General features: G+C 48.5%; 5 protein-coding genes across 5 annotated transcripts; 3 read left to right on the top strand and 2 right to left on the bottom strand.

Annotated features, from left to right (window-relative positions):
* Positions 1 to 89: 89 nt before the first annotated feature.
* On the top strand, positions 90 to 1,972 carry BJ212DRAFT_1382137 (mitochondria import inner membrane translocase TIM44 subunit). Its single transcript, XM_041336691.1, has 7 exons — positions 90 to 466; positions 527 to 658; positions 711 to 940; positions 998 to 1,340; positions 1,394 to 1,483; positions 1,554 to 1,763; positions 1,814 to 1,972. Exons 1-7 carry the CDS (start codon positions 122 to 124, stop codon positions 1,844 to 1,846), a joined length of 1,383 nt encoding a protein of 460 aa, XP_041188720.1. The 5' UTR covers positions 90 to 121; the 3' UTR covers positions 1,847 to 1,972.
* An 80-nt stretch (positions 1,973 to 2,052) lies between these two features.
* On the top strand, positions 2,053 to 7,249 carry BJ212DRAFT_1382131 (uncharacterized protein). Its single transcript, XM_041336690.1, has 17 exons — positions 2,053 to 2,394; positions 2,513 to 2,669; positions 2,723 to 2,901; positions 2,949 to 2,966; positions 3,019 to 3,107; positions 3,179 to 3,295; positions 3,337 to 3,562; positions 3,614 to 3,693; positions 3,753 to 4,378; positions 4,428 to 4,479; positions 4,530 to 4,974; positions 5,024 to 5,636; positions 5,688 to 5,779; positions 5,829 to 6,414; positions 6,470 to 6,630; positions 6,680 to 6,813; positions 6,851 to 7,249. The coding sequence occupies exons 1-16, from the start codon at positions 2,232 to 2,234 to the stop codon at positions 6,811 to 6,813; spliced, it is 3,738 nt and encodes a 1,245-aa protein (XP_041188718.1). The 5' UTR covers positions 2,053 to 2,231; the 3' UTR covers positions 6,851 to 7,249.
* Positions 6,778 to 7,249, bottom strand: BJ212DRAFT_1382125 (uncharacterized protein). Its single transcript, XM_041336689.1, has one exon. It carries the CDS (start codon positions 7,164 to 7,166, stop codon positions 6,912 to 6,914), a length of 255 nt encoding a protein of 84 aa, XP_041188719.1. The 5' UTR covers positions 7,167 to 7,249; the 3' UTR covers positions 6,778 to 6,911.
* Positions 7,250 to 7,476: 227 nt separating this feature from the next.
* Positions 7,477 to 9,260, top strand: BJ212DRAFT_1382124 (putative argininosuccinate synthase; the record flags this gene model as incomplete). The annotated part of the gene is made up of 10 exons (XM_041336688.1): positions 7,477 to 7,625; positions 7,676 to 7,755; positions 7,808 to 7,867; positions 7,922 to 7,987; positions 8,035 to 8,117; positions 8,170 to 8,279; positions 8,333 to 8,397; positions 8,462 to 8,989; positions 9,038 to 9,138; positions 9,188 to 9,260. Exons 1-10 carry the CDS (start codon positions 7,574 to 7,576, stop codon positions 9,258 to 9,260), a joined length of 1,218 nt encoding a protein of 405 aa, XP_041188717.1. The 5' UTR covers positions 7,477 to 7,573.
* A 267-nt stretch (positions 9,261 to 9,527) lies between these two features.
* BJ212DRAFT_1484884 (GMC oxidoreductase-domain-containing protein) lies at positions 9,528 to 13,112 on the bottom strand (the record flags this gene model as incomplete). The annotated part of the gene is made up of 32 exons (XM_041340884.1): positions 9,528 to 9,610; positions 9,667 to 9,745; positions 9,796 to 9,890; positions 9,944 to 9,952; positions 10,006 to 10,035; positions 10,094 to 10,195; positions 10,254 to 10,382; positions 10,443 to 10,572; positions 10,625 to 10,707; positions 10,762 to 10,784; positions 10,833 to 10,927; positions 10,985 to 11,056; positions 11,106 to 11,176; positions 11,229 to 11,263; positions 11,313 to 11,395; positions 11,450 to 11,503; positions 11,553 to 11,707; positions 11,755 to 11,835; positions 11,883 to 11,894; positions 11,948 to 12,086; positions 12,142 to 12,164; positions 12,217 to 12,249; positions 12,307 to 12,325; positions 12,376 to 12,400; positions 12,454 to 12,466; positions 12,527 to 12,543; positions 12,594 to 12,665; positions 12,715 to 12,753; positions 12,799 to 12,835; positions 12,886 to 12,948; positions 13,009 to 13,022; positions 13,075 to 13,112. 32 exons carry the CDS (start codon positions 13,110 to 13,112, stop codon positions 9,528 to 9,530), a joined length of 1,953 nt encoding a protein of 650 aa, XP_041188716.1.
* Positions 13,113 to 13,535: the final 423 nt, after the last annotated feature.

The raw sequence follows: 13,535 nt of genomic DNA, 5'->3' as shown, positions 1-13,535 counted from the left end.
GCCGTCCATGCCGCTAAATTTGAAATTAAAGTTGGCTGTAGTGAATATGTCATCACGTGACCACGTGATTTTTAACAATTTCTTTGAGACTGTCCTGAGAGTTCTTTAGTCGCTGAAAGTGATGCTCCCCCGTCATCTCCGTAGCTTCGTTGCAGGTCAGCGTGCGCGCTCGTTGCTTGCGCATAGATTAGCTGTAGCGTCCTCCTCGCCGCCTCGTTATGCTGCAGTCAGTCATCCTCTGTCGCGACCCGCAAGCATTTCCACATCTCGTTCCTTTCATTCCTCATCACGAAGACATGATGAGCTCCCGAAATCACCCTTTCAAACATTTGTCGATGTCCTTCGTGATGAACTCCGGAAGAACAGGGAGCTCCAAGAAAACGTCAAACAGCTTCAGGGTGACGTTGACAAGCTTCAGGATTCGGAGGCCATGAAACGGGCGAGGGAAGTGTATGAGCGTGCAAGAGTCTGTACTTTTAATTCCTCTCATATCCGGGTCAAATCTCACATCCGATTCCGCATATAGTTGACATCCAGCATAAAAGAGAACCCTCGTTTGAGGGCAGCAGCAGAGGAGTTGAAGAAGACGGGTGTCAAGGTCGGAGATGCGGTATCAGAGGCTTTGAAGACGATGGAAGAGAGCGAAATTATGCGCGCAGTGCGTGTGGTTTACTTCTAACTATTTGATGTCACGAACTAAATTTCGGCAGATTTCGCGAGCAACAACGTCCCTCTCTAGTACCATTGCCACTACAACCGAGCCCATCCGTCAGACGGCTGCTTACAAAACTCTTGCAGAGACTCTCGTCGATGCCCTGGATGACTCTGGGTCTGCAAAGCACGCTGGGTTCGAAGACAAGGAAGCTCGGAGACGACGCAGGCAAAAACGTCTTGAAAAGGCGGGCCTAAGTGGACGTCGAATAATGGAGGAGAACCTGGAGTGCGTTGTTTGGAAGTGAAATATGTGTGCTGTTAATAACAAGCATAACGTCTACAGAGCAGGCCAAGCACTGGTTTCTGTTAAAACCTCACCTCGTGCTGAAGCCTGGGAGAACTTCAAATCCACGAATCCTATGATGCAACGTTTATCTTCGCTACATGCTGCGTATGAAGAGTCGGAGTCTCCCCTCGTTACACCACTTCGTGCTGTGACTAGTACGATTGGGTCCTGGTTCGAGGAGAACGAAACTGCACAAGTGACACGGATGATCCGCGCATTGGATCCGAACTTTTCGAGGGAGGCGTTCGAAAAGGAGCTGAGAGAATACATTATTCCTGAAGTCGTAGATGCGTACTTGAGTGCAGATAGGGAGTCGCTTGTTAGGTGGTGCAGTGAGGCGGTGAGTGTATGCGATTAGAATCGTATTTCGAAGGTTAAACAACCTCTTTTTAGACCTACAATGTTCTTTGGGCAACCATGGAACAATATCTCCGACAGGGCCTCGTGAGTGATAGCAAAGTGCTTGATATCCGATCGGTAGATGTAAGTATTTCATTTAGATTATTTCCTGTCCATCTATATCATGCAGACATGACATGCTGAATATTTCCAGGTCTCTGATGGAAAGATTCTCGACTCCTCTATCCCTGTCTTTGTTGTGACATTCTCGACACAAGAGGTTCTCCTCTTCCGCAATGCTGCCACGCGTGAAATCGTCGTCGGCGCTGAAAATCGAGTGGAACAGTGCGTATATGCCGCAGTGATAACGCGCGTTCGCGAGGAGCTATCGGACGAGGTTACAGGAGGGTGGAAGGTCGTCGAGTGGGTCTTGTCTCCTTCACGTGCTACTCGTATTGATATTCTTCTATGCAGATGGCACGCAGGTCCTCCAGGGCGTATTTATAGTCATGTTGATTGGATACCGTGCACTAACACACTACACATTTATCACTGCTTTGCATAATTATTAACCACCACTCATCTCGTCATAGCAGTATCTTATTACATTGACTATAAACTGTTTTGTCTGAACTTGGTCTGCATTTTTGAGTGATCCACGTGACATGGCGTTATATTGGAGGCACTTACTGCAATTGCTCCGCGATCGATGTCGCGCTCATCGTCCAAGTCACAACCTGCACATACAGGACCTTCGCAGTCAACACGGATTCGTATTGCAAACGAAAGTGCTACACCGGACAGAGACGCCGGACCCGTTCCCTCTTCCTTATCTTTACTAACAGCACGCCGCCCGTCATGGGCTCCTCCACTTTATGATCATACTCAAGAAATGTCCTCTGGGCTTGGTTCCTATCGCGATGTACCATCATTTGGCACAACACAGACAGCGCATCCATCTTCTTCGCCTGAAGATGGTGGCAACTTTCGGAGAAATCTTCAGATAGACATGAAGGAGCTTGTCGGGGATGCAGTCGGAAATGTGCGTATCCTTCGTGTCATCAAAAAGGCAGTCTCTTGACCAAAGTATACAGATGAGTATCAGTCCTGCGAGTAGAGACATCGTCCTTGCAGCGTGAGTCAGCATATGTTGTGCCGAATGATTCTCAATAGTGCGAAGTCGCCGGGGTTTGTTTATCATTGACCTCGAGGCACCCCTCGAGGTGCCACGTTTCCTTCCTCAAGGCGGGACGTGGGATGTCGCGGACGTGCAATGGAACCCGCACCGTGCTCGCGCAGAGTACATTGTATCTACCTCATCCGAGAAACTGTGAGCTCTATATATTGTTTGACTGGAGCCTCTGACTGGCAGAAAACTTGAAGCCTTATATGGAACCTTATGATGGTCGGAAAGACGTCCATCGAACATATACTTCACTCTCATTATCGTGCCATCACCGACATCAACTGGCATACCAAGGAGCCTGACATCGTAGCTAGTGTCGGCATTGATGCTTGGGTGTGGTCTTGGGATCTAAGGGAGCCGAGGAAACCTGTGCTAGGTGCATTTTTTGAATATCCTCATCAAATGTAGTCTGAATTATTATAGGACTCTGCGCGTTCAATGGTAAGTGTTGTCGAGACTGTACTCGCGTGTTGAAATGTGATGTTTTGCGCAGCGGGAGGTACGCAGGTGAAATGGAACCGACAGGATCCCAATGTTTTGGCCTCCTCACATATGAATGAAGTTCTAATATGGGATCGCCGGGTATGTCGCCTTCGCTATACTGTCTTCTGGGGTCTATCGCCCCTGGAGTCATTTACTAATCAATTTGATAGAAAGGTTCACTTCCTACTGCACGAATAAAGGCGCATACTGCGAAGATTTATGGTATAGACTGGGCGCATGAGCGGATGCACGACCTCGTAACTTGCTCTCTTGACAAAACGATCAAAGTGTGGGACGCGTATGATGCTCCTTCTTCTCCTTCAATCAGTCCTCGCAAGCCGAAATTGAACCACGCTCAAAAATTTCAACGCGGTATCCCGTCTGGCGCGCACGAAACCTTCCTTTCGGACACGGCGTGTTGAGCTTGCCACAACGCGGGGATACGACCCTTGAAATGTACACACTAGAGGGGAGTGAGATTGGAACACCAGTAGAGGTGTTCGAGGGACATGCAGATGTAGTGAAAGAATTTGTGTGGAGGAAGGGAGGACTAGGTGAGCGCGCACACTTCAGATGTCAATCATCGTGTAATTCGGTGTCAACAGAGGGAGAAGATTACCACCTTATTACATGGTCCAAGGACAGAACTCTCAGATTTTGGCCAGTTGATGCCGAAATTATGGAGGTGCCCAATTATCTGCCATGTGCCAGTGTGTTCGGTGCATAACATTTTCTATTTCACAGAAAGTCGGCCATACGGCTACTACTCAAGCGCCTTCGCAGCCTCATTTGCAACGTTCACATTTCATCACGGACAAGTCTTTCCGTCACCCGCCAACAGCAATTGATGCGCACCCGTCACTTCTAATAGCACCCGTCGGGCATCGTGGATTCCTGGCTGAAGTGAGAGCGAGTACGCTTCCTTCTCGAGTACCAACGACCACAGTTACTAGCGCCAGTGTTCTGGCGAGCAGAGCCAAAGATCATAATCCCGTCCTCCAACCACACCATGGATCTGCAGCACGGGGCCGCGGTGCACTGCTTCTGGACGCTCCTGGATCAGCGTCGCTCAGTATTCCCGGCACTACACTAAGGCCGCACATTCAACATATTCCTGGGACACCCGCAACGATGACAATGACGCGTGGTCATGCGCTTGGTGGCAGATCTGCGAGAATGGATGCGTTACAGTGGCTTGCGAGTATCAAGGTCGGCGAACGGCGCGAGGACAGCGCTTCCAGACCAGAAAGTAGAGTAGGTTCAGGAGAGCGAAGAGTGAAGCGCGACGAGAGTGTTACACCGGGTCAGAAGAGGAAACGGAGTGGCAGTCGTATCATGGATGGAGATGGAACGCAGAGCTTGCAAGATGAGTAAGTAAACCTATGGACTCTCCTTGCTGTTACTGATCTCGGTGCGTAGAATTACTTCTGCTTTGACGAAGCTGCAGACGTCCAAAATAAAACTTGAAAAGGTCTCTTTCATCTCTCTGAGCGCATACGTTGACCCACTCAATATTCGTAGCATGACCTTACCAAGCGACGTACATGTACCCTTGGACTACATGGGCCCTGGGGCGAGTCATCTTCTGTCAGCGTGTTCATACGCATTTCCTTCCGATTTCCTAAGACATATCCTCAATCTGGCGTACCTGATATTGATCTTGAGCGAAACCCCTTAGTTTCGATGCAAAGTCGCGCATTTATGTTGAGACGGTTGAGAGGTATTCGAGACAGAAGAAGACCATGTCTTGAAGCCTGTCTGAGATTCTTACTTTTCGGGGATGAAGACGAGAGAGTTGGCATCCCGAGAGGAATTGACTCGGAGTCATCCAACGAGGAGGACGAGGAGGATAATGCACGGAAAGGAGAAGGAGGAAGAAAGTCAAGGGATTTTACGGTTTCGTTGTTGAGGAACAACAAGAATCTCGCAGAACCGAGGACCTCACAAGGTGTCTTTGGGCCGAACGGTTGGTACTTTGCTAGGTCATCTTCAGCGTACGTTAAAGATCAGATCAGGAGAATTGGTGTGTTTCTTCCGTGCACCACCCCGGATAGTGCGCAATCCCATGAACGAGATGTCGGCTTCTCCAGCCACGACTCCAGCATCACGCTCGTCTCCTTCTGCTCAGAGGTTGTTCCAATCTCCCGCATTGCTCTCTGATGCAGTCCGACGGCTTGATATGGCTGCGATTGATCGTGACAGGTTGCTGGACTCCCTTCCACAGTCGTCTGGCGATAACGACACGACCATGCGCATGATGACTAACCTCCTTACCTTTTCACACCATCACCACCACAAGCGACGCGAATCGATGGCCACTTCAGCCAGTTCCCTTCCAACAGCTAACCCGAATTATGCCAAGGTGCCGGTCCTCACACGAAGAAGCACGGTGTTCATCGAAGGTCCAACGGATACCACATTTGCTCAACGGAAAGTCGCAGAGGCATATGTGTTTGGGCACGACGGCGAGAGTGTAAGTGCTATATGCGAAGCAAACGCAAAAATTGCGCATGAACATGGGCAATGGAATCATGAACGAGTATGGAGGACACTAAGAGGCTTATTCCCCGCATCAGTGACCAAGGGTGCAGGTCCAAGCAAAATTGCGCGGAAAGTTGTTGATTCGTTGTATGTTCTTGTCCTACGCAGTATTTCAAGCGTTAACTTGGGTTCCCACAGGTATAAGGAGTACTGTGCAAGCCATGACGTGCAGATGCTTGCAATGCTTGGTATAATTCTACTCAGAGCCTTCGCCTCGCTTCCTGATACTGGCAAGTTTTTTTTATTCGTTCATCGAAGCATTCTCTGATAATATCACAGTGCCAAATACACCATCTGCAAGTGACCCGTCATCAATTTCACCAACCCCTGAAGAAGATTACTTCTCGTTTGTGCGGAGGAAAGGCCCGCGTGCGGCAGCTCTCTCTCCCGGTTGGCCGCGGTTCTCATCGACATCTCCAACAGCTCCGCCCCTTATGGCTTCGTCACTCTCGTTATCTAGCTCCTCCCGCGGGTCGTGGTCAAGCCTGTTTAATACTGGCAGCATGCGACAGTTTATGTCCGGCGTGCAGGAAAGTATCTCGACGCCTCTATCGATTGATACCCTTCAACTCCCGACGAGGACCCCAATGCCTACGCCTTTACCGTTGCCTGGGAGCGAAAGTGCAGGTTCTGTGGTACTGAGGCTACCAAATCTGGACACACCAAGACGAGGCAAAGTATCGACGTTGATGTCACCAGTTTCAAAATCGTGGTCAGATACACCTGTCTTGTCAACCCTTGCGCCTGTTGTACCCCTTTCACCGGCGATACATAGGCGTCGACCCACTTTTTCGCAGGTTATCAGCCCAAAGGAAGTAATCCATGAAAAGAGGTTGGTCATAAAAGAAGAACCTATTGAAGAAAAGTATGGTATTTGTTTTTGCGTAATGAGTGGATCTTCACTTATCATGATCATTTAGGCCAGCCGCATATGATCAACAGATCCTTGCCCAGTACAAGTGCCATGTTCTTGCATATGCGGAGATGCTTTTTAGATGGCAGCTCCTGAACAAGCGACTTGAACTACTGAAGAGTGCCAAAATAACCACATTTCATGCCAATAATCGAGAGGCTATCTTCGGTACGTAGCAAAATGGAAAATTCGTTTGCCACCTGACAACTTTCAGTAGATGTGCAACATGCCTGTGGGAAATGCAATCGCACTCTTGACCCCCACATAGAAACATGTTCATGTTGTGTACTAAGGACTCTTAAACCGCGGTGCTCTTTCTGTCGTTTACCTGTGAAAGGTATGGCAACGTGACACTCGCTGATGATGTTGACTCACGCTAGGCGTTCAGGCCTCTCACGCAGCTGTGGAAACTGCCTCCACAGTCACTCACTTGGGATGCTGGCGAGATGCTATGTCAAATGTGTGCGGCTCTGGTTGTGGATGTCGGTGTAGAGGAGAGCTACGTCCTGATCCACGAGTATCCATGGTACAATCCCCGACACCTGCACCTTCTGCATTGTCGAGATAGAATCAAATATCCCTTGGCCCAGGGCATACATGCTTGCTAGGTGGTCATCATTTAAGCTGCGCTTCTTGGCTTGGGAATGATGAATGGTTGCATCGTTGGAACGGTGTTTGTCTTGATCGCTATATAGCGTATCCATTCGCAGAACTCACCCGCGGCACTAGCCCACCCTGCTAACATTTGTTGCAATGTTTTATAACCTAGACACTGGTATCAGTATCCTAAGTACGGCGGGAAATAGAACATATATATGGTTGCTTGTACGCCAAATATCATAACTCTGACACATGCGTCGCAGAAACACGTGCACCAATGCACCAACACAATGCGCACTTAAGGCAAACCCCTGATCGTTTGATGTTCGACGCCATCATGACTCATGAGTCATGACCAACAAAGTTCGGGAATGTACTTGTCTAAATTTGGTAACTTTCGCAGTTACTTAACTGGTCACCGTGTTCGGCTTCCAGAATCCTGCTCGGCCTACTTTTTAAATTAGACAGATTGACCTTTGACTCCCCCGTGTGCCCTCTATTTGCAACAATAATGTCACCCCCTGCACAAGGCCGTGTTTTGCTAGCATACTCTGGCGGTCTTGGTAAGTTGATCTGCGTGGGGGAGATTATCGTTAAATATCAAGATCTGCAGACACTTCATGCATCTTGGCATGGCTGATCGAGGAGGGCTATGAGGTTTATGCCTTCATGGCTGATGTCGGTCAGGAGGAGGTACCGATATCTTCTGTTATACGCTTTTGGTACTAACTGATTTTTTGTACAGGATTTCGAAGCAGCTAGAAAGAAGGCACTCAGTGTTGGTGCAAAGAAATTCTTCGTGGAGGTTTGAAATTCTCTAGCGTTGACCTTGCCGTGTTTATCGCTCACAAACTCGCAGGACCTGAAGCGTGAATTTGTGACGCAGTTAATCTACCCTGCTGTACAAGCAAACTGCATCTACGAAGTAAGTGCCGTCCTCTGACAGTTATTACGAGCTGATCGGCACCGCAGAATGTATATCTACTTGGAACTTCTCTCGCCCGTCCCGTTATTGCTCGCGGGATGATATCCGTTGCAGACAAAGAGGGTTGCGAGTGAGCCTCGCCTTCATCTTCCGCTCACCTGAGCTCAGCGATCTTCTGACAGCTATGTATCGCACGGCTGCACAGGTAAAGGGAATGATCAGGTTCGCTTTGAACTTGCCTTCTATGGTCTTAAGCCCGACATCAAGGTCATCGCTCCTTGGAGGCTTCCTGGTGATCCAATTTCCCGGACTTACAAAGCCTTTTTGTTAATCCATAACATCCAGAGTTTTATAACCGTTTCCCTGGTCGACAAGCACTACTTGCATACGCGGCGGAGAAGGGAATTCCGGTGCAACAGACTGCTGCAAAACCATGGTCAACCGATGAGAAACCTCTTCCATATCTCCTATGAGGCAGGAATCCTCGAGGATCCGAACACTACACCTCCCGACGACATGTGGAAACTCACCACGTCCCTGCAAGATGCACCAGCGGAACCTGAACAGTTGTCGATCGAGTTCAAGGCTGGTCTTCCCGTGAAGGTTGTAGTTGCTAACCAGACCCCTCTCACTGATCCCGTCGACATCTTCCTCGCCCTTAATGCTGTCGCGAGGAAGCATGGTGTAGGCCGTATCGATATCGTCGAAAACCGATTTATCGGCGTCAAGTCTCGTGGTTGTTATGAGTCGCCCGCAGCGACTATTTTACGTGTCGCGCATATGGACATTGAAGGTCTCACGCTTGACCGCAATGTTCGTGCTCTTCGTGATCAGTTCGTTACCATCGAACTGGCCCGTATTCTTTACAATGGCCATTTCTTCACCCCTGAGCGCGAGTTCGTAACCAGCGCCATCCCCGCGAGCCAGCGCACCGTCAATGGAACAGTACGCTTGAAGCTCTACAAGGGTAACGTCGTTGTTATCGGCCGCTACTCCGATGAGGTAACGAATTTGATTCATGACTCTCACCCTTTCTTACCTACCTTTCAGGGTCTTTATGATGAACACCAATCTTCCATGGACGAACTCGGTGGGTTTGAGCCAACAGACACCACAGGTTTCATCCAGATTGAAAGCATCCGCATCAAAAAGTATATTTTCAGCTGATCTCATTACAACCTACTCACTTATCTTTTCAAGGTGGGGTCAGGCCAATGCTCGCAAGGGCCAAGCTGGCGTTGAGCCACAAGATGTCTATGGTTCCCGCATATAGTTGACCAACATATCCCAGATCTCGAGGACGGAAATGAATTATCCCACCAATTGTAAACCTTACTCTGCTATTGCGCCCCAGTCACAACTAGCCGATCATTGAGCACTAACCAGTACAAGCCTCGATCGAGTGAATGTTTTCCTTTCAAGAAACAACTGAATAACTTGCATTGGTATCATGGTCATATATCAATATACCATGTATAATGTACACAAATTTCGGGGTGTCGAGACCTGGCAATTTCTCAATTAAGACAACCCGACTACTTCAACGGACAAGCTGAGTTGCAGGGCGACCTAGTGGGATAGGCGCATGGGGAACAGGAGCGTGAGGCGTCCTGACCTTGATGCCTAATGCACAATTCTTTCAGCGATGACAATCCTTAAAAAGATAGCGATTCACTAACCGAGGTCCTCACAAATAAGATCTGCTCCCTTCTCGCCAACCAGGAGCGCAGACGAGTAGGTGTTCGTGCCCAAATTGTCCTACATGATAGGGTAAGAAAGAGCCACTTGGATATTTCATGGTCGCTTACAGGACAGATACTCAAGTCGACACACTTCAAGTTCTGGGTACCATAGACATTGAGGCGATGATCAACAACACCTCCCTCTGAACGAGGCTTCATAGCTAAGAGCCGATTGAGTGGTCTTTTTCAATTATTTATTGAGAGACTACCGTACCGCAGGTTCCTATTTGAGAGTTTAGTATCATTTCGTCACAAGTCATTCTCGGTGGTACTCACCTAAACTGTGCCAGGTAGTCTCAACGTGATCTGCACAGTTTTTGGAGCTCAGAGACGATATCACACAGAGTCTCTCGGAGTTTCTTACCTGCGATCCAATTGTCGATGGCCTCGTCGTCCTCCTTGGTGTACTTGATCTCATCATGCACCTTACTTGCGTCGTATGGTTCGCCAGGCTTGTGCCAGGTACCTAAGTATGGCGAGTCATTCAACAAAGCTCCAGTGCAAGGAGAAGGTCAGTCACGAACCCATGTGGATTCCAACAGTGAAGCCGTTTGGCATCATTTGCTTAGCTGTCTTGATGTCGATGTCACGAGCAGCAGCTGGCGAAGCAGGGTGGAAGTGTGGGTGGTGAGAAGTAAGCTCGCCACGGAAGGCTAAAAGAAAGGCGAGATGAGTTCACGAGATGAAAATGTTCGAAAGTGGGCTTCGCCGACCATCCATGCGTCTCGCAACCTCGCGAGTCTTCTTGTAGCTCCAGCGGATTGGGGCAAAGTCAGCTCTGTTGTTCATGAAACCACTGTCAAAGAAGGGCTCGACGTAAGGACTGGGAGAAGTAACATGAATCTGGCCGCGCAACATGAGTTCAACACTAGATTGGAGACCGACGTCGGCTAACCTTTCCACGGCTAGCAGGGTATTCGAGGTACTGGAACATCGTCATGTACTTGCCAGGAGGAAGGAGGGAATGATCCGCATAAGCTAACATGCGTGTTAGTTGTTAGATCGTTGTGAATGTCATCTCACTAATCTTACCTGCTGAGACGATGGATCCAAACCTACGAGAACAGTTGAGCCAAAAATTGGGACAAGCTTTAAATACCTACATGACCGGCTTGTCAGGCTTGTCTTTGAAGTATTTGTCCCAAAAAGCGTTGAACTCTGGACCCATTTCTTTCAGCTCCTCTTGAGTAGGACGAATCTGCTGATGTGTTTGAACCCAGACAACTTAAGTCTAACAATCACTTTGAAAGCTGACCTTGAAGCCGGCATCGATGGCATTCGACGACAGGCGTGCCTTCTCTGGGCTCACCTCCCACTCGGCGAACATCTAATTCCTTGAGTGCCTGCACAAGCGTCTACATTATCATCAGGCTTACCTCCTTCTGAGCCTGTTCATCACCACGCAGGAAATCGTCCAAGGTTGTCGACTCGTTAGAGACACGGTAAACTAAGACCACAACTTCAGCAGTGCACCTAGATCGAGTGCTTTGTAGACTTACTAGACAGAGTTGTGTAGTGATCTTGGTATTCCTCGCTGTGTCAATGTTAGCACTATCTTCACGAGGGGTTCGTTGTGCACGCACCCCACGCCCGGAAGGTCGCTGATAACCTTGACATCGAGTTGTTTGAGCAGACTTGCTGACCCGACGCCAGATCGCTCCAAAATCTACACAAAGATATTAGGTTACCAAATGAAAAACACTTGTACATAACATCCTACCTGCGGAGTGCCCAAGGTTCCACTGCTCAAGACAACCATCTTACGAGCCCGGACCTGTGGTTCTTGTTAGACATACATCAGCATGGATGAGAGTGAAGCTTACAATGGTCTCCTGAACCGTAGCGTTATTCGCACGATTTCTGGATGGGACGTATGCGACACCAACAGCCTTGGTACCCTCAAATATTACGCGAGATACACGGGCATTCGTGCGCAAGTATAGGTTACTCTGAGTGTCCATGACGCCGTGGACGTATGCTGGATTGCGTTAGCTAAAAAAACCAAATGGCCAGAAGTATACTCACCAGTGGCAGCATCACTGCGGCGACCAGTGTGACGATTAATGTATTTGGCCCAGATCTCAGAACCGTGAGCAGTGGTAAGATCTGTATTTAATGATCAGCAGGTAGAGATGCAAGCCAGTCATCCATACCCTGGATGTCGTCTGTATAAATTACCAATCAGTCTGTTTCCTCATGCTAGAGCCTCAGGTCTTACCGCTAAAGGGAACATCGATAGTATGTGCAGCTCTCAAAAAGTCCTGAGCAAGGGGAGTGACCTGCCCACCGTTGCTGATGGCGATTGGACCATCATATCCGTGAGTATCGTTGTTAACCGGTTTCTGGTAATTTTCGAGCTACATAAGAGCTGTTATTGGTACTGCTTGCTCTTCTCTGGTGCAGGACACGAACCCGTTTCATGAGAGGAAGAAGGTCTACAAAAACCATCAATGCATGGATGATAACGATTGGTGTGATCACACAAACCCTTGGCTGTCCAACCTTCGGCCTTGAAGTCATCTATTGAGTTTATTTAGTTGTTCGTGATTTCATCTTGGCAAGACCATTTCGACAAACCCCAGTCAGATGCAGATGCCTGTCAAACTAATTTTAGCGCATGAACTTTTGGTTAATTTTCGTCCTCACTCTTGTGTACATTTGGAAGTTGATGCTGTCGGAGATATAATTAGTTCCAGTGATAGGTCAGCGGATCGCGTAGCTTACCTACTACCACCCCCTGTTCAAGTCCAAGAAGCTTCGTGAGACATATAGGCATACAGGGGTGGAAAATGGGTACCAAGGATGTTAGCGCATCTGGAAATAATGGTTAGCGATCATTCAGATGATGATGGTAACCAACGTACGGTACAATGCTCTGCCTCCCTCTCAGGTATGGGGAAGGTTGAGTATCAGTGTAAAATGTGGCCTTGTCGTTGCTGACGGGAAGTCAGCAGGACAAAACACTAGCATATAGTAAAGACCAACATTCCGTCACGTTGCATGTTCTTCACGTATATGCCAGGTCTATTAAAAGTCAGGGCAATTTTGATTATTTGGCGAAGAGCCTACCTATAAACCCAGGGATCATCACGGTTGTTGGCACCGCCTGTAGCTCATGTTGAGCCGTCAGTAAAGAAATGCTTCCAGTAGACATACCTTCGATGAGCATAACCCTAAGGGTAGGGTCCGCATACGCAAGCCGTCCGGCGACGACACATCCTTTGTAGAAAGTGCCCAAGTTAGTTGCAAGATGGCACATGTCCTACATGTCTACTGCACCTGCGGGACCTCCACTATGATAACTTTTCAGTATAATTCCAGAGCACTGGTTGAGCATGCACTTACCCAGCAATGATGACATCGACTTCTTCCGGGTGACCCATGTTAGTTTCAAGTGGAGAGGTAAGAAAATGATGATGGTTCTACCTGGTATCACATCTTTTATACGTCAAATACCGCAAAGTCCCTGAGAAGGAGTCCCATCTGAACACACGCAAAACAAAAATGGCAGTCATATAGCCACTCAAAGCTATTCTTTTAGCCGATAGCAGGCGTAGCGAGCTTAATGGAGGATATGAACTGCCCCCATCGTGGCCAATGCGATTTTGAAAACAATAGCCGGACATTCACAGGAGATAAGCTGGGGCCCCACACGATATTTTCGGAAACAACAAACGCTGAGTGGTGTTGGGTCGCTTTGTTGACTGTCTCGACTAGCCGCCGATCAAAAGGACGAAGTCTCCACCGATAGCATAGATGAGATAGGTATAGAACCTCAATGTTCTCAAAGTCTCGTGGAATGGCCT

The sequence above is a fragment of the Suillus subaureus genome, assembly GCF_016647635.1.
Source record: "Suillus subaureus strain MN1 chromosome Unknown BJ212scaffold_37, whole genome shotgun sequence".
Lineage (NCBI taxonomy): Eukaryota > Fungi > Basidiomycota > Agaricomycetes > Boletales > Suillaceae > Suillus > Suillus subaureus.
This window is presented reverse-complemented; position numbering and strand designations above follow the sequence as displayed.